This window comes from Aquila chrysaetos, chromosome 1 (assembly GCF_900496995.4).
Source record: "Aquila chrysaetos chrysaetos chromosome 1, bAquChr1.4, whole genome shotgun sequence".
Lineage (NCBI taxonomy): Eukaryota > Metazoa > Chordata > Aves > Accipitriformes > Accipitridae > Aquila > Aquila chrysaetos.
In genome coordinates, this window is record NC_044004.1 from 81937971 (window position 1) to 81957162 (window position 19192).

The following is a 19192-nucleotide window of genomic DNA, read 5'->3' on the forward strand; positions in this document are numbered from 1 at the left end:
CAAATAGAGAACACTGCACCCACTTTGTCTTCAACTTCTCTTTTTAAACTGGAAAGAACTACTCATCCTTCTTTATTTTTGTCATTATTTTCCTTATAAACTTGACATTGCTTGAAGCACTCTAAAAGCTAATTTTTGCCTTGAAACATCCTCTTTACCCTGTTCTGCCGTTGTAAAATCTACCATTATCAGGTACTAGAGAAGAATCTGTACACAGCTACTGGCCAAACAAATTATAAAAAAATAAAAAAAAAAATCAGCAAGACTTGTTTAAATGGTATTCCATATTCAAACATTTGGGGGCCACTGTAAGAGGAAAGGCTAACAGCTACCCTGAGGTTACAAAGGCATTACCTTGATCTGCTTCCTGCCCGGCAGGGGCTCAGTGCTAATGATCTTCACAATTACTCCAGTCACGAACTGGGGCCCCATTGTGTTAGCCTTGGCAGGAGGGGCAGAATCTTCACTCGTGGCTGGTCAATTTAAAAACGAGAAAAAAAAAAAAAAAAAGAAGAAAATGTTTACATTTATTGGTTTGACAAACTAAAGATGCTATGAAAGCACATAAGCAACACGATGTACACAAGAAATGAAACAAGGGGCATCAAATACTGCTACTTCAGATTAAGTCTGTCTCTTTTTTTTTTTTTTAAATCCAGGATCAAGACTGTTCACAAGGTAAAGTCAATGTGAGTAAAAAAAAAAAAAAGGGGGGGGGGGTGGGGGGGAAATAGCTCCAAGAATCTTAGAGAAGTTTTTACAGCCTACAGGGTGGTCTTATAAGAACATTTTATACTCTATGGTTTACAGTTAATAGTTGAACCCTCTGTTCTAGAGTGATTAAAAATAAGCAGACAGGCATTGGAATCTCAGTATTGAAGTTAGTGAAGTACAGAGGATCCAGAGCAAAAAAGCAATTCTATCTCTGAAAAACGTAGAAAATTAACTAAGAGGACACAATTACAAAGCTACTTTTAACCATAAAGCTGATAAAACCCAATTGCAAGCCATTTTTTTAATGCCTTACATAGCGAAATTATTTTGTAAATCACTGCAGATATAGTTAAGCTTAAGCAAATCAGGCCCAAGTTGCATCATCAAAAAAGCTGATTCTTGATTCGCCTCTCTGAGGGTTTTGTAATTAAAATTACCTAAAAAGATCCTTATGCTTAAGAAATGCTACTGGAATATGCTGAAAATACTTGTTAAGTTTTTACTTATGAAATCCCTTAGTCCATAATCTATCTAAAGGAGGGGGTTTTGCTTTTAATAATATTTAACATTCAGAGAAAGCACCAGCATTATAGAAAATAAAACCATTTTGCAGTGTTTCTGGAGGACCAGTATCTTAAATCACTTATGTTTGTGTAGTAGAATCAAGAAGAAAACAAGACAAAAAACCATCACAAACAGGATTACATTTGTCATTTTCAGATTGAGGCTTTTTCTGTGCACAAGATTCGGTTTCCATCTCTCCCACGGGCTCAGGTTTGATTTGAGACATTGTTTTCTTTAAGGAGGCCATACTGGCTTTTTGAAGGGCCAAATATTCCTGCTTCAAATCCATCCATTCGGTCCTATAAGCAGCAACACAAGCATAGGATGTCAGTTGTAAAAAAGAAAATGTTGCTTAGAAACTCAGTCATAACTTTAGACAAAACAGTTTACAAATAGCATAAGCTGAACTTGGTGAGCAGTGCAGACCATCAGAGATCTCCCTGCACTTAGGTCAAATTAGGCCTTGTCAGTATCTACTCTTTATTATTTTGCTTTAGCTTTTAATATTCCAGGCAAGTTCTAACAAGATCAAGCTATTATTCAAAGACAGTGGCTCCCAAATTTGTTTTACATATTCAGAAAGCATATAGAACAGCTTGGTAAACTGTGTTTCCTACTAGAACTACACAGAGCATAGACGCTAAATTCAGACTTAATTCAGAGACAGTGAACTCTGAATTCACTGAATTAGCTCAGTGAACCGTCTCCTGTGTTACTATATTAAGAATCAGTCATTTATTTTCTAGAAAAATCATTGATGGAAAATCAACAACTGGTTAAACTCACCAAAAACCTACTGAGATAAGAACATTCCTTACTATTCAAATGCATTTTGGTTAAAAAATACCACCACATGGAAGCAATTTATATATTTACATACATTTAACATGGAGATGTTTCTGCAAACAGCTAGAGCTTTGCTCCACAGAAACACAATGCCTATAGTGCCACTGTGAGAACGACTCATTGTTACCCTAATCTGTGCTATCAAACAAGCTGATAGAGGATTTTTAAAGAGGAGGATATCTTGTGGTAATGGTTTTAGCTGTTAACATTGACAACTGTATACTTCAAAAAAGCATCCAGACTCACCCAGGATCATACATTCTCAACAGAGCAAAGACATTAAAATAACAAAAGACCCACCTAATGATTCTTAGAGATAAAAAGGCAACACCATTCCATAGCGAGGTATGGTATAAATACAGGCTCAAGGAGGTGCTTGTTAACTTGACTCAGAGGAGAAGACCATGGGCTATGGGTCAGGCAAGTATTTGCAATGCTTATGCTCCTTTAAAATTCCCTCCTCCCCACCCCCCACCTTGCTACAGTTAACTAAAATTTTAAACTCCTTCTCTGTATTTGATGCAGTAGTTTCAGAATTTCAGTGGAAGAGGGCAAACATCGCTGATGACTACCGTTTTTGTGGACCCCTTTTACTTTAACATGGAGGTGCTTTCTGTGACTCAAAAAAAGTAAGTGCTTCCATGTTTTAGTAGAGGTGAATCCTGATCGCAATACTGAAATACCATCCCGGATTTTTTTTGTCTACACTTCAGTTGCAAGATTTTTAGGTCCGGGAAAAGAAAAACGAAGAACTTAGGCTGTAAGCAGATGAAGCGTGTTTCTCCAAGAACTAAAAGCTTAAGTGTTACTGAGTAACACATTTTTTCAGTGGCCTGTATATTTGAAACATTGGAAGCAATTTTTGAATTCAGGACTCCCTTCGCTTTAACATGGAGGTACCTGCTGCCTAAAAAAGTAAGTGCTTCCATGTTTCAGTGGCGGTGGATCCTAATGTTGAACAATGCCATTTCTAGAAATGCGCTACAGCTCAAAGAAGCCTGCTTACAGTAATATATGTGTGTGTCCATTATTGCATTAGCAGGACTCTGTATATACCATGCTTTTTTTTTTTTTAGCTTTTGCTTATTTTTTTTGGTTACTATTTAGTCTCCACTTAAGGACCCCCACAACTTAAATGTGGATGTACTTGCTTTGCTCCTCAATAGTAAGTGCTTCCATGTTTTAGTGATGGTGAATCCTTTTTTACTCAACTGAAAACACTTTCCTCTTAAGAAATATATAGAAACATACCAAAACAGAAAAATGTATTTGCAATCCATATGTGTACTCCGTGTTAAAAGCATAATTTTGCATCATGATGGCAAGGACCCCCTCTACTTTAACATGGAGGTACTTGCTGGATGCCTAAAAAAGTAAGTGCTTCCATGTTTTAGTTGTGGTGACTCCTAAGAGCCCAAAAGTTGAGGCATGATGAATATTTTTGGTAAAATTTTTGGAATGGCATGACTTCAGTGATTTGCAGTTACTGTTACAGGCAGCACCATTCGAGACAGAACTCCACAGCAGACTTGAAGAAAAACTCTGGTATCTGAACCTTCTCAGCTACAGGCTAATACTGTTGCTAATATGCAACTCTGTGGTGTAAAATTGGAATTGCACTTTAGCAATGGTGATGGCCTGTCAGACATACAAAGATTTAATTAAGTCATTAAAAATACTCCAAAGCTTGAATCATTGTGCCTGTTAAGCAATAAAAAACGATAAAAATGCCATAAAGTATGCAAAATTTGTGACTTTGACAAGTGTCAATTCATACAACTGCATATATATACTCCAGGAAAACACTTAAACACTTAAAACATTAATAAAAAATGAGGTAGCACAAAGCAACAAGACTGTTCAAACGCCTAAGATTTGGAGAAAGGCAACGTGTTGGCTAGCTAAAAAAATAGCTGCCATTAGGCCATCACTACTGCCCTTCGCAGTTGAAACCACAACAAAAAAAACTAAATTCAGAACTGTACCGCCAAGAGACACAGTGCAAACTGAAAATTATATACTTTGTGAGCAAATGGGGAAGCTGAGAGCCCACCCAGCCTGTACCTAATCCTGGACAGGAGGAGGTGGTGGGATAAATCAAACTGAACAAGCTGGGATCTCACTCAGCAGTATGTTTTGGTTGGGGTTGTTTTTTGGTTTGTTGCGGGGGGGGGGGGGGGGGGGGAGACACACTTTTCTAATTTAGCCACCCCTTTAAGAAGGCCGGTTTGATTGTGCCAGCCCCCCACTACACATACCCCCAGAAAAAAAATGTAATTTGCTCAGTGAAACCATGGAAAATGAAATGCTCTCATGCTATACCAAACAATAAATACCTCCTCATCCACCAGGTACCATAAGCTAGTCACACAGATCAGTATCATAACCTACTTGGAGAGTACTCTGAGTGGAATGACTTCTTCACCCATTTTATGTCTTTCTTTGTGTTTTTTCTTATGTTTTCTTTTAGATTTTGAAAGCGATGTGTCTTTTTTATCTTTGTCATCTTCTGCAGAGATGTCTACATTAAAGAGTACAAAAGAAAAGTGTTTAGTTCTAACATTGACAGGTGCTTAAAAAGATAGGTATTATATAATACAGCCTGAATTAATACTATGACATTTTTATCAAGAATAGTTAAATAACACTGGATCTTTGATTCAAATTGAATAAAAATGCTTTCACAAAAATCAGAGCCTACTACCCATTTCTACTCCACTTTCTCAACTACCTGAGTTTAGTCTCTAATCATGGATTCTTGTCAACCCAAAAGTGATTTCAATGCAGCTTTTAATCCCAGCTATTGCTTTTTTTTTTTCCTTATCTCGCATAAGAAACCAGGATCATCGGCTTTTTCTTTTGTATTTTAATCTTACTTATCTAGATTCCTATACTGTCACCATTTGCCTAGGCTGACTGCGTAATCCATACTTCACTTTGGTAAAGTTCTATTGATATTAACTTCTTTGTGAACTATTTTTACTTCTGATGAGATTTACCTGCTTCAGTGTTGAAAGTTCTTTCCTATTCTCCATGCACCTTATCTCCTCAGAATGACTCATTACCAGGTTTAAATTTAACTGCAGGGAACACCACATATTCCTTAACTGACCTTGTTATGCCTCTACCATATCAACCATTTTTTACCTACCGACTCAAGGCATAACAGCCTTTTACCAGTTAAGTTTTCAGTCTTTCAAAGACAAAAATTCAGTGTCTCCATCTTCCACCAGCACTTGAAAGTTTTACTCAATAATCTTTAATCCAAGTAATAAATATATTAGCCTCCAAAATGCATACTAATGCATACACATTACATTTCTTGTTGCTTTCCAACCATGTTCTTTGCAACTCCCCTTTTTTTTTACCATATCACTTTCCTCACTTGATTGTGACCCTCTAGCATATTAAGATTCCAATTTACTTAGGCCACTACAAATACCACTTCAACTGCAAAGAATGCAGTTTCTTTAACTCAAGCTTTTCTCCTTCTCTAGACATTTTCCTCATTACTAAGCCTGTCATTTGTAATCTATAAGAGACATATCTGCCATTTGATTTCATTCATGCATATAAATCTTGAAAATACTAAAAAGACATGCAACAAACTTTACCATTGGAATCCTTCGGAGCTTCTGTTGTTTCCTCTTTTACAGGATGAACTTCATCCTTTTGAACACTTTTCTTTACTTTTGGAGTTGATGCCTCGCCATCTCCAGAGCTGGTTCTTCTTCTCTTCCCTGGCCTGCTTTCCCAAGGTACCTCTGAGCTTTCTGTTCTGTCCCATTTTCTTTTCTCTCTCTTTGAGGGCTGCCTGTGAGTCTCAGTTCCCTCCATTTCTGAACACTCCGATGAAGTCCTATGTCTTTTTGACTTGGGTACTTGCTCTGTTGTAGTGTTCGTGTTTGGTTCCTTTGTCTCTACAGCTGCCTGTACATTGCTCTCTTTCTTGATTTTGGATTTCTTTTTTTTCTTCTTTTTCTTCTCTTCTGTATTAAAAATACAATATTTAAAACTGCCAATGATTAAAAACTAGATTAGATTAACTGACCTAAGTAAACAATCACGATAGTGCATGCCATGATAATCTGGGATGTTAAATGAAATGCCCGGCTCTACCATCTCTAACTACAGGAGACATGCAATACATTGTCCCAAAGTTCTTCCTAGGCATTTTCAGCAGAAAAGAAAAAAAGCACAGATACAACTCTCAGTCTCACAAAGTGAAAAAGACCTCTGGGTCGCAAGGGCAGCTTGACTACAGGATTCCTGAAGTACTTACTCTCAAATTAAAAAGAAAGGAGCTAGACTTCTTTGCTTCTCTTTAACAAATGCACATTTTGTTATGTCATCCCTTACTTGTCTTTGAGGAGAGACACCTTCCTCCTTCCAGGCCAAACAAGAAAGACAAGAAAATAAAAAAAGACTGCTGATTTGTATTCTGAGAATAAAAGGAGATACTCAGCCCAATGCATCTATCACTATTTATGTAATGAACAACTATTTGCCTACTAAATTGAAGAATGTTAACCCATCTGAAAAAAAATAGTTTTATTTTCAATACTGTCTACTTGCTTCAAAGTTGTCATAGGCAGAATGCAGTAAGAAGTAGCAGAGAGTATCTTAAGTGGGTTTAAAGCATGGTTTAAAAAGCATTTTTTTTCTTTGATTTCTTTTTCCCCTAACAGTTACTGGTGTAACAGAGAATTAGTGATAATAGTGAGGAATATAACATATGATTCATCATTATGCTTATGAAAAAGACAGGAAGATACCTGAAGTCTGGGAAATTGTATTACATCATCAGAAACAAAGAAAAATGTATCAGTGATCAAAGTTGCAACATAATCCTGCTATGTTGCTTTATAAGTTACAGTAAATAGTACTTATTGGAAACATGCTCAGTTGTGAATTCAGGATTCTTTTCTCAGCAATATCCTCCAGGTTTTTACGAGTAATTATGAATCAAGTTAGTGGAATTACAAATGTGCTCTAAGAAGTTCATTCCCCTATAGACTGCTTTGCTCAAATAGCAAGAGTTCCAAAGAGGAAGAAAGGCAAAAACCCACTGTTTTCATAGTTCTCTCACAGAAAGTTTCAGCAGAGAGAAGAATACCATAAGGTTTGCTCTGAAATATGTCAGATGATCAAAAACTCATCTGAACAGCACTAACGTTTAATTTTGCTCTTATGTCTGTATCTTTCCCTTCAATACTAATTATTTTTTAAACAATCTGTGTCAAATTTGTCTCTTGCTAATGATAAATGCTTAGATAACAATTTACTGTACAGCCTAAAAGCTGCTCTGCCAGCCTAACAATGACTAATGGTGGTAGCTGGCAACAGAGGAAAACAGACAATAAGTTTTTTATCAAACAAGAAAAAAGGCAGAAATATACTATATTTTAGTTTTACACTTTTATTCTTCAGCCTACATTGGCCAACAAACAAATAGCAACATGCATTTTTATTTCTATAAAGTTTTTAACAAACATGAGATTAGACTGCTGCAACAGAGCATTTCAGGGTTCTCTCTTCAGAAGTTGAGGCACAAAACATTTTGTTTCTTGAATAACACTTACCTACTACACTGCTGTTACTTGTATTCAGCGCAGGAACAGGCTTATTCTTTACTGTTTTGGGGAAAATCCCAGGTTTCCGTGGTGCTTCTTCTGGAGGATTATTCAAAAACTTGAAAAAAAATTAAAATCCACAAACCATTACTAAAAATTGTATTTTCTTTTTTAAAGAATCTCCATCCAAGTTACCACTAGCAGTCCTATATTCATTCAAGAAAAACGTAGTCCTTCATGACTCCAGAGGTATACATTGTTCTTTCAGTACTGTCAGTGGTGTGGTAGTTTTGTGGGGTTTTGTTGCTGGGGTTTGCTTATTAAATGCAGAGCTTGCTTGATTTCACATTATTACTGTGATATCTTTATGCATGTTACCATTATGATATTGAAACATAAATAAATGTTTTTAAACTTTCAAATCACATTTAAATACAGAAAATTAGGTATGACCATGCTTGTCTGATGAAATTTAATAGCCATTGTACTGTTACACAGGGATCTCTATTTCTGTAAAAGATGGCAAGAGCATCCAACCAAATTATTCCAAAAAATATCCACTATGCTTCTACTAAGTCTCCAGGTTAACAGTATTACACTTTTCAAAGAATCACGGAATTGATGGGAGGTCTGGGGGCAGGAGACAGGAACATAACCCCTGCTATGTTAAGTTTTTAAATTATGGTATTTTAGCAATTTCCCTAAGATTCAGTAGGTGAACTAGGCAAGACTACACCATCCATATGGCAAAGAGACAATCAGGAAGAATGTTAACAGACCAGAAGCACCATTGTTACCAATTAATATGTATAATACAACTGAAGTAACCAGGGAGCTGCTAAAGTCCTGTGTACAGCCTGCATCAGTTAATATTTAAAATAGGGAAACAACAACTAGACATGAATTAGGGTTTAGGAACTAACTATTAGACAATGGGGCTTTATGTTTATGTCAGAAAAGGCAATGGATTGTGGTCCGGTCAATAAATCTTGAAGAATCGCTCGGAACTGCCATGATTAGAGAAGTAGTAGGTAAAAGGTAATTCCTACAGGGGGAGATCGTGACCACCGACTCACTGACCACCGACTCAAATGATACCACGTACTCAAGACAATAAAGGAAAAAGAGTCCGCGCACTAATTTACATGAGGGGTGAAGAAGAAAGAACCAATCATTAAAGAAAATAACAACGAATACATATTAGTTAAGTGTATAAACATGAGAATTTTTGAGACAAGCGTGTGCTGTCTTGGGGCGGGCACCCACTCCTGCACATCAATGAAATTAATTTCAAAATACCTCGACTCTGTGTGTTATTGGCTTGCACACCGTATAAATGGACCCTGTTTGTGGGACACCACCATTACTCACCTCAATAGCTTTCTCTGCTTGCTCTTTAGTTTCAAATTCAACAAAAGCAAATCCCTTTGGATCACCAGTAGTTTTATACCGGGGTATACTGATGTAAACTACATTACCACACTTGCCAAACACCCGCTCAATCCAACTGTGATTGACATTTTTGGGAAGCAGCTCCTGAAAAAAAAAAAAAGTAATTTTCTCGCTACTGTATTACCATTGTATCAGATAGTTTACTACATCTTCTAATGAAAAAGCTGACACAACAAAATATATTTAAGTTTCACATGACAACGTTGAGAGACTTTTTTAATTTCAGTAAGTATTCTTCTTGAGAGGTCTTAGTATTCAGGTAGTAAAACCAGTGATCTGAAAATGGATGTCTAATCATCCATATACCTATAACAAATACATTATATATTTAATGCAGATATTTTTCTTCCTGTGACAGGTACCAAGACCTCACCTACAGCTGCATCTTTGCAACATGAAATATCTTTGTACATTTAAGACCTTCAAGCAACATAATTCTGCACTGTCTCAAACTATCCACTGCAAAGCACAAGGATTTTTTTTTTTTTTTTAAATTGTTGGTAATCCAAGTATCACAGAAAGAATTCTTGTGGGTCAGTAAAGAGTCACTTCTCAAACTGATAAATTCCTGCTGGTAGGTGACATTTTAATACTTAGTGGTTAGCACTTAACAGCCTACTTGATCAGATGCAGCAGAAACTTTCAGCCAGCTCCTTGGATGATACAACTGTCTGATTTTCATTTCTATAAACTCCTTAATATAGCAACACATTTTAGCAGCTTGCAGACATCATGTCTCAGTTCCTAAATATTTCCCTTCACCAATCAAAGAGAAATCCTATTGTAATCAATTTCTAAATAGACCCAACTGAACACCATTAAAAACCCTACTCTCAAATTCATGCCTCAACAACAACAGAGTCAGCAATACTTCATTTTCTTCATGGCAAGTTACTGCACTAAAAGGTTTTCCTTGTAGGAAAACATTATCACATTCAGCCAGAAAATTATTTTTGCATGAGCTCTGCCTGGTTAAGAAAAAGGTTTCATTATGGTTTGGTATGAAGCTGAAAAGCCAGTTATTTGAAGCTTTAAAAATATTATGGGATGAGTATAAAATAATAGTGTATGTCAAAGGGTAGCTTAAGTTAAAACATATAAAAAAAGGTCATTAACCATAAGATTATTTCAGAGAAATTCAATGAAAACTTCCCCTAAATTAAATGAGACTGTAAAAAAAATAATGAAGTTACTATTCCCTAAAGAAATACATCTTAAAGTCTCAATTCTTAGTTTAGAAATGAAGCTTCAACTTCCTGCATAAATTCAGAAAACATACTACTGTTGAAGACAGTCCTTCAAGTGGAAGCTTTAACTATGACTTTTGTATTAAACTAATATCAAAATATTTCTTTCACCTACTCCAGATTGAAACAAAACTTACCAACACCTTGACTACTTCTGCTCCCCCCCATTGCTACATACCAGTCATTTAACATGACTTAACATTTCTGTAATTGCAGTATATACAGCAGGTACCTTATATAGTAGTCTTTAAAAAGGAAGAAACCCACCCTTTTTGGTAGAAGTAAGAGAAGGTAATGGGTTGCTACATATTCTCTAAATAAGATCTCTATGAATTCAGTAACTTATAAAACACACCAGTTATCTATTTTGGTCTTACAGAAAAGCTTAAAATTAAAAACCATTTAGGTATGTACTTAAGCTATGTATAGACTATGTAGCTCATTAAATTTGGAGTATCTTTTCCAAAAATTATATAGACAAAGTATTTGAGAAATTCTAAGTAGTCCCTGTAATCATGTTAGGGAAATAGTAGGATTGGCACCTTGTACTTAAAAAAAAAATAATAACCTTTTCTGGGCTTTTGTTAAAGCACATAATGATCAGAGTAATCCAGCTTCTCTATCTGGATGGGTTGGCATTTTGGGCATGATTATTACTTAAGTTTATCACAGAAAGCTTGGTGCCTGCTTAAAATTACTAATTCAAGCTGCTAACAGGTACAGGTACATACCTAAATTGACAATAGTCATGAAAAGCTTTCTTTAGAGACAAAGGGAATTCCACACTGGCTTCAATTCTAATTAAAAAATTGCACAGGATTTTAAGTGACAGTTCAACCATCACATCTCTTCTCATGCTACCACTTAAGTGGCTCAACAATATGATAATAGCTGTTTCACTCTGACACATTGGAAATATCATGTTGAAATTAGGAGTTTTTCCAGCAGCACAAGCTATTTTCATTTAATTAACTAATCATGTCAGTATCAACATAGCCACAGGATAGTGCACTCTTAGGAGGATTTTTTTTGTTTTTTTTTTTAAAGCCCCCTAAAAATACGACCAGCTCATTTAGGTACATTTTGCTTTTAAAAGAGTGATGTTTGTGTGTTACAAAACCAGAAGCAATTGCAGTAACAAATTTTGTAAACAGACTGTATTCTAGAAAGTACCCCTGATGATCTTGCAAACTCAGCCAGATGCTGTTTGATAAAACTAATAAAGTCATTATTCTAACGCTTTGACTACATTAATGCAATTTGTAAATATTTCTTGGTATCAGTGTTGCTCCTCTAATGGCATTAACTAGAAAAGCCCAGTGAAAGAAGTAATGGCTAAACAAGAAAGTGCAGCTTTTCTTACAAGCAGGTGAAGCAGCTCTTTGCTCAGCATTAAAATGATTTCAGCTGGTACAAGAAATTGGTGTACCAAATTTAACACCTTTCTTGCCATGGTCACAATTTATTTCCCTTACGTACACTGTATAAGCAACAGTAGACAACCACCTGCCCTGTGTTAGCAAGAATATTGCTGCACAGATACATTCCCGATACAAAAAATATTTACCGCATTAAACATGTACATTGACCCCATTCTATGGGCCTTAGCATTGCAAGTTCAGTACACCGATACTGCATTTCCCTCCTCACACTGTCCTTTTCTTTTGGAGAAAAAAAGAAAAAAAAAGACGACAATCAAATTCTATTAGGTTTTATACTTCACGTAAACATTTCCTGTACTAAATCCACGATGTTCTCTCAAGAAAATCTACCTACTAATTCTGGAAAAGCTACATGAATGCTTTATGTTGTTTTTGTTGTTCTTAATACAGTAAATAATACTACACAATTAGATTGTCATAGACAACGCACAGTGGGTTTTGCACTCTTAAAGAATTAACTGCAAGGAAGTTTAAGAGTCTCCACAGTTAGAAATAAAGCACTCTGCCAGACACAAGGCATGTACAAGTACAACCTTACCACATAGACTGTACGACTATCCACATCCTTTGGTTCCTCACCCAGCGGTTGGCGTCTTCTGATTCTAGTTCCTTCTAAATCCAACTGAAAGTAACAAGAAATGAACAAGCATTTTCTGTAAGATTATTGCCTACTTCAGTACCACCATCATAATTATTCCAGCATCAGCAAATACGAAAGAGTGAAATATTAAGTACCTCTACAACAGATGAACTTTTAACTGCTCGAGCTATCAATTTTCCATCAGTAGTCAACTTTTTCATTTTGTTGAAAGAAACGAGAAGTGATATGTCAACATCTAGGGATAAAAAAAAGGTGCAAATGATGAAATCACAGTAATCTAGAAAGCATTAGTTAAGTGTTCTAATCTGACATTAAGACTCCGCTAGTATTTTTGTAAAACAATCTGCAAGTCCTAAGTGCAGATTGTAACCATGCTGCCAGGGATGTTACAGACAAGTTTTACCATCAAAATTAAAGTTCAAAGCAAATCTATATTTAATTTTCTTTTGTGCTAACTTTTATCGAAGGAATTTTGTTCTTTTACCTTCCCACTGATAACTATTGTCTTTGAAAAGAAAGGAAGAAAACCCCCTTTCTGATGTAGTTTTACAATACAAAAACAATCTGCATTGAAAACATGCCTCTCCTTCAAGTACGCAATTAAGTGTTTAACCTAGTCGTCCCAACACAAAAGAGCCCCTGCTTGCACTTCAGCTGCAGTGAGTCATGCTGCTAAAGCCTTGACAGAAAATTATGTAGTATTACTCATAATAAAAAAAGTTAAAGACAGCCAAACTCTAGTATCTCTAGAAAATGTAGGCTAAGTTTTATTCCTCTGAAGGCCCTTTTTTAAAAACTGGCTTGAAGTTCAATGTAATTGAGGACTACACCAAGCAGTTAGAAGGCTACACATCTCACACAATGCAACTGGACTAATGATTTACACTTCAAATAAATATGGACTCCTTAACAAAAATAAGTATACACTTCTGAAAACTGCTATTTTTTTGTTTTGATGGAAAAGGACCACCTCTTTGTACAGACATACCACACTTCTAGTCCATCTGGCATAACACAGTTAATTGAATTATACTGATAGATTTATTTACCACACTTACTGTTTTTTAAAGTAAAAGCATACTAGTCACTGCAGCTAATGTGTAAAATAATTTCTTCAGAAAATCACAAATAAGTTTCAGAACCAAGCTCAATTTCCTACTCTGAAGTCAAATCAACTGTGTCAAAAATTGTCTAAAGGAGACCCACAGTAGCCCTATGTGCAAATACACAATTTCTCACATATCAAACTTGTGCAGAAAACACACAAAAAAGTGTATCTAACTGCAAATCCAAGTGACATTTTAATTTCTGCATATATATAGCCTACAAGTCAAGTACTGTACCTCCAAGGGCAAAATGACCCTTGTCTGTTCGCTTATTCTTAAAATTATACAAAGTTAAAAAAAGAAAATCAGGTCTCCCAAGCAGTCATTTGTACCCTGGCAAATGCCTCTAACTTATGGCTGGTAGTAAAGGAAAGGTAAAGAGAAACACTAAATACAGTTTCTAAAAACTAGTACCAAGCTCTGCCTCCTGAGCTGCTAATCCTAATGCTGGTTTTCAGCATGAAAGTACTGTCTTCCCCAGGAGTACACATGCACCTCAAAATAACTTGTAACTGTCACTAGCAATATACTGAAGAAGAAAGTTAAACATATCTGTTTACTTAAATACAGTGAATATAAACTTACACCCATCTCTGGACTTTTCTATTTGTTCTCGGAGAAATCTATCTTTGTGGAGATTAACATCACCAAACCAGAAATCCACTTGTTTCGCTATATCTGCGAGCACCTGTTTAACCCTTGACCTCTTCTTTTTCTCTCTCTCCTTTTTCTGTTCAGTGCTTTCTTCCTCCATGGCTTCATCTCTTGCAGTTTCAGTCTCCATACCTGTCATTCTGTCAACTGAAAGTTAAATATAACCTTTGAGAAAAATAAAAAAATTCTTATTTCAAGGAGTAAACATTCTTGTTTTCTCTTACATTAAAAACTTCATGCATCCCCTGTGAGACTACGCGCCATTCATTATTTGTAGTGCAGAAAAATACAAAGCATACAGAAGATGAGGAAAATTAGGTCACACAGTAATTGTGTGGTGAAGACTAAGCTGGAACTCATGTCTCATGGCACCTAGTACTGCCCTTTAGCCACAGAGATTCACTGGAGACAAGTTGGTACCAAACTGCAAGCTTTTAATTTAGAATTTGTACTATTGTGTTAATTCAGACTGCCTTGTGAACAGTCTGCCCTCCCCATTAGATTTCTAACAGCAGCTTTTGAATTTCAGCAGCACTCACGGAATTCAGTTCCAATTGCTTTTGCAAGTTATCAGACAAGCAGCACTATTTAAAAAAAAAAATAAAAATTAAGTGAATTCTTTAAAGCTCTTGTGCAGGTCACAAAGTGTGTTTTAATACATAACTTCCGCATTACCAGAAAAGCAAGCTACTTGCTAAAGAGAGCTTACAAAAACTAATCTAAAAAGAAGACAATTTCCCTTCCAATAAACACATTTTCTTAGACTTGAAAAAAAGACAGAAATAATTTGTTCTCCACTCCCCATATCCCCCAGTACAAACCATTAGAAAAAACACACAAAAAACCCACAGCACTATATACTTCAGTAATCACCCTTTTATGTAGAAGGCAAAGCAGGAAAGAAAAAAAAGCTGGATTATATAGGAAGACTTCTGAAAAGGCTGGCCAAAGGACCATGCTCAGCAGGCATATATCGTAACTCCAGTGGCTGCGAAGAGGTTACACTGACACACATACAGCAGTTGAAGAGCTTGCCGCAAAAAATTTATGGTACGACCTCCAAATAAGAAGCATCTATTAATCCTTATAAATAAATACAATGTAAAGATATACTTAAACACATAGTTGATGTTCATGGCAGGTCTGGTAATAGTAAGGTTTGGTTTTAAAAATTGTCTTTGTTCTGTCAAAAATGCAAACCACTCGCTCTTGTCAATTGCCATGGCCCTACCAAAGAGCAGTAATTCAAAATCTTCCAATCTCGTCTTTGAATACGTTCTAACACATTCTTACTTGCAAGCCCCTGTGGCAACCAGTATGTGCTATACATAAACATTTTTCCTTTCTTTAGTTAGGGCTCTTTCATCAACTGCCACTAATTTTAACAGCAAACCAAGTTCTGTCAGAACCTCAGAATCGGGCCCCTAGAAATTAGGCACCAACTAGAGAGAAGCGACTCGAATGTACAGATTTACTTTGAAAAATGTAAAACCTTTTTAACACATCAATTCTTTTTTTTTGTTCACATTTCAATTCACTGTAGCTAGTCAGCCGTCCTTGAAAACTGCCAGTCACCACAGTACTTCATTTTACATAAGCAAAACAAAGCTATACTGCCAAAATCAGACAGCTTTTTGAAAATGAAATTAACACAAAAATTAAAGCAATTAACGTAGCAATCACCATATGAAAGACTTCTCAGCTCTCTGCCAAGGCAACATAGAAGGAAACGTGAGTACAGTCATCAGAAAGGAAGCCCACCTCTACAACAGGATGACAAAAATGGAAATGGTCTTCAAATTATTGTGCAAATCAGGCTTCCTTAGCCGGATATCAGTTTCTCTCCCTGCTGTGAGCTGACCACTCAAGATAGTGAAAGGTCAACAATTACCTTGAAAAGATAAGCCAGGTAAAACTCTCAACCCAAGCAGAAGTTTAAGCTCCATTCAAGCCCTTCAGCAAGATATTTATATTAATAATCAGCAGAACAATATACTATTTAGCTGAGGGCTATAGCGAGTTGCACCATTAAAGGTAAAGCATCATTACGGGTTACTTTTAGTGGCTGAACAGTATTAAATGACCACGCTGACATATAATGAATGTGGCTTATGTACAGCAAAGCTTTATTTTAAGAAGCCACCTAAGTGTTTCATGCATTTTGAGTCAGTCAGCCTTGGGACTTCCTTCCAGGAGAGAGGTTCTCATTCAACCTTAAAGAAAAACAGCTGGAAGCTGTATTCCAGGATTCCCCTCACTTTGTGCTACTTGCTTTAGAAATGAAGCTTTGAGAAAATTACTTTGGAGGAGCTTGGAAATACAGAGTCAGAGCAAATGTCAGCTATGAATCTATAATTACAATCTGTATACAATCTTACATTTAGTAGTGAAATATCCATACCTGAAACAACACTAGATTAAAACTCAGGATTTGAGAAAATACTCTTTGTAAGTAAGCGTGTCAATAACTCATAGCACTTGCTTTTTCTGTTGGTATTCTCTTCATTTGCAATTACTCTTGCAAACCTCAACTGATCAGTGAAAGCTGCAATGCCACGGTATAAGATATTGCATTTTTGTTGACTTGCCAACTCTTAACACCACCAGCCTCAGAGCTGCAAGCACTATTCTGATAAACAAAATCAGAACAAAGCAAAAGGAGGGTCAAAACTTCACTCTGTTAAAGCAAAACAGCTGCCATCCCTTAGCTTTCCTCAAATGAAATAAAATCAGTGTCTCTATGTGCAAGAGTGAAACCAGGAAAAAGAGGGACAATTAAGCAGAAGGAGGGAACTCTAAGAAAGCAAAGATAATGTAAATCAAAATAATACAGGTCCACAGAAACCTATAGTAACTTATCTATACTCTTTAAAAGGCAAATATTAAACATGTTGGTGCTAACCTGTACACAGCCAAGGTCCAAACCCAACTTCTATTATTAGAAAGATCTATAAAAACATAATCAAATTTAACTGTAGTCCAGGATTTGGAATAAACAGGGTTCCAGTTATAAAATATCCTTTATTCTTTTATATTAAGCATTGATGCAAATGCTTGCTTGGGGAATTTTAAATAGTAAAATAGGGCAAGGGGGGCTAGCGGGAAGAGAAAGTATCATTCAAAATACTTTCTATACTATGAAAATGTTTCCATATAGTCAGTGACAAAGCTTCCTCTTCTGGACATTTACTCCAAAATAAAAGCAAGCATTCAGCAAACCTGAAACTACTTTGAGACACATTCTGTAATCCCCCTTGGGTATTCTTACTGTAACATACACACAGGCAGAGCTGTAGCAGTTTAAGTTCCTATCCTGCCTTGTAACATCACTGTTTGGAAAGTGACCTAAGAAAAGACAGAAGTTAATACATGGGCACCAGCACAATTTTCTTAAGCTAAAACCAGAGAACCTCTGCTTTTTCCCCATTTTAAGCAATGAAACCAATACATCACTTTAAACCTACATTTAAGGCATTCAAGAGATGTCACGAAACCAGTGTGCTCACACACAGAGAAGGCTTTGCTTCCACGTGACAGTGATCGGTGTTAAGGCTGTTTCCAGACATAGGCAGACCCCACTGTGTCAGTCCCGCCGTGGTTACCCTTTCCTCTGTCATCACAAGAGGTGGAAAGTGGTTTTTTAATAAAATGCAGGCCCGCACCACAAGACTATGATTAGATGGATTCAGCTATATGAACCAACAGTTCACTCACACGAAAAGGGCAGCCCAGCTCTCTCATCTTACTTGCTACACAGCCCACCCTCAGAGAATATCTCACTCTGGTAAGCCAGTTCAACTCTGTGACCTGAGAAGTTGCTATTTTCTGGTCCTTCCCTGCTAGATGAGTGGGTTAAACCAACTCATTAAAGAGCTGAATAAGCAGCAGGAATAAGCACTTGGGAGCAGGACAGTGGTGGGTACAAAAGCAAGACATCCTGCTGCCATATTAGCAGCTGCACACACTGCCCCAGAACCACTGCACAACTGTAGGAGAACCTCATCCTCCTCACCCTTCACAAAAAGGGCAGAAACACAATCTGAAATAGATTTTTCTAGCCTGGACTTAATCTTTGCCAGCATAGCACCTGACTAAATCCGGGTTCCCGAAGGTACATTTGCCAGTTGTGCAGGTGTTGACCACTGCAGGTTTCAGCACTGCTGCTGCCGTTGCTCACTGACCTTGCATGCATAAAATAGTAAACCAGGCACGAACACGCTAGCCCAAAGTCAACCACTCCCCATGTCCCCCCCTCGAGACGGAACGCTCTCCTCCAACACGAGATGTCAGGTCTTCACGCCGTGTGAAGGCACCCGAGCCAGCACCCGCCACCTGGGGACAGAATCACCACAGGGAGACGCTATGGGACAGAAGCTCTTAGAAAGCCTCAGAAAAGCGCCACACACGTCGGCAAAAGCGGGCACCGGGAGGGAACCATGCCCAGGAGCCGGGCACGGGTGGGCTGAGGACCGCTACAGACGAGGCCAAGGCACGGTTAAGGGGGACGAGCGGGGTGGGCGACACGCAGAGCGCGACGCCGCCCTGACAAGACGGCTCCCGCCCGCCCGCCCGCCGCCTGACAGGACCGACCAACCGCCCGGCACGCGCAACCCCCTCAGCCCAACGGCCGCCGCCTCGCCTGGCCGCACGAGGCGCGCCCGGCGCATGCGCCCCGCAACGGAACGGGGGGGGGGGGGGGGAGCTGGTAAGGGAGGGGTGGCTATCGGGGGCGGCAGCGCCCCCTGGCGGCGCCGCCGCCGCGCCCGGCTGCCCCCCCCCCAACCCCCCGCCCCCCGCCGCGCACCACTGACCTGCCGCCGCGCCCGCAGGGGCTCGCCAGGCGACGTCACCGCAGGGACACCGGGCCTCGCCGGCCGCGCCCGCCTCTCGCAGCGGGCCCTGCCTCCCTCCTCCTCCTCCTCCTCCTCTTCCTCCGTCGCCCCGTCGTCGCCGCCGTCGTCAATCCCGGCGCGACGCGCGACCCCCGCAGGGA

The 19192-nt window shown here is 38.1% G+C and overlaps 1 protein-coding gene across 3 annotated transcripts in view; it reads right to left on the reverse strand.

Annotated features, from left to right (window-relative positions):
• Window positions 1-19192, reverse strand: part of LARP7 (La ribonucleoprotein 7, transcriptional regulator) — a 57308-nt gene that overhangs the window by 10985 nt on the left and 27131 nt on the right. For 2 of the 3 annotated variants that reach the window (XR_003925348.2, XM_030027867.2), the window contains exons 1-10: window positions 19011-19181; window positions 14131-14346; window positions 12574-12674; window positions 12377-12460; window positions 9069-9233; window positions 7707-7815; window positions 5739-6113; window positions 4516-4645; window positions 1420-1577; window positions 355-473 (exon numbers count right to left, since the gene is read on the reverse strand). Coding sequence is in view for 2 of the 3 variants with exons in the window: in XM_030027867.2 (XP_029883727.1) it covers window positions 355-473; window positions 1420-1577; window positions 4516-4645; window positions 5739-6113; window positions 7707-7815; window positions 9069-9233; window positions 12377-12460; window positions 12574-12674; window positions 14131-14338 (1449 nt within the window). In the remaining variant the exon portion in view is untranslated. Of the gene's footprint in view, window positions 1-354; window positions 474-1419; window positions 1578-4515; window positions 4646-5738; window positions 6114-7706; window positions 7816-9068; window positions 9234-12376; window positions 12461-12573; window positions 12675-14130; window positions 14347-19010; window positions 19182-19192 lie in introns of those variants that run through there. The other variant, XM_030027881.2, reaches the window with a different exon arrangement.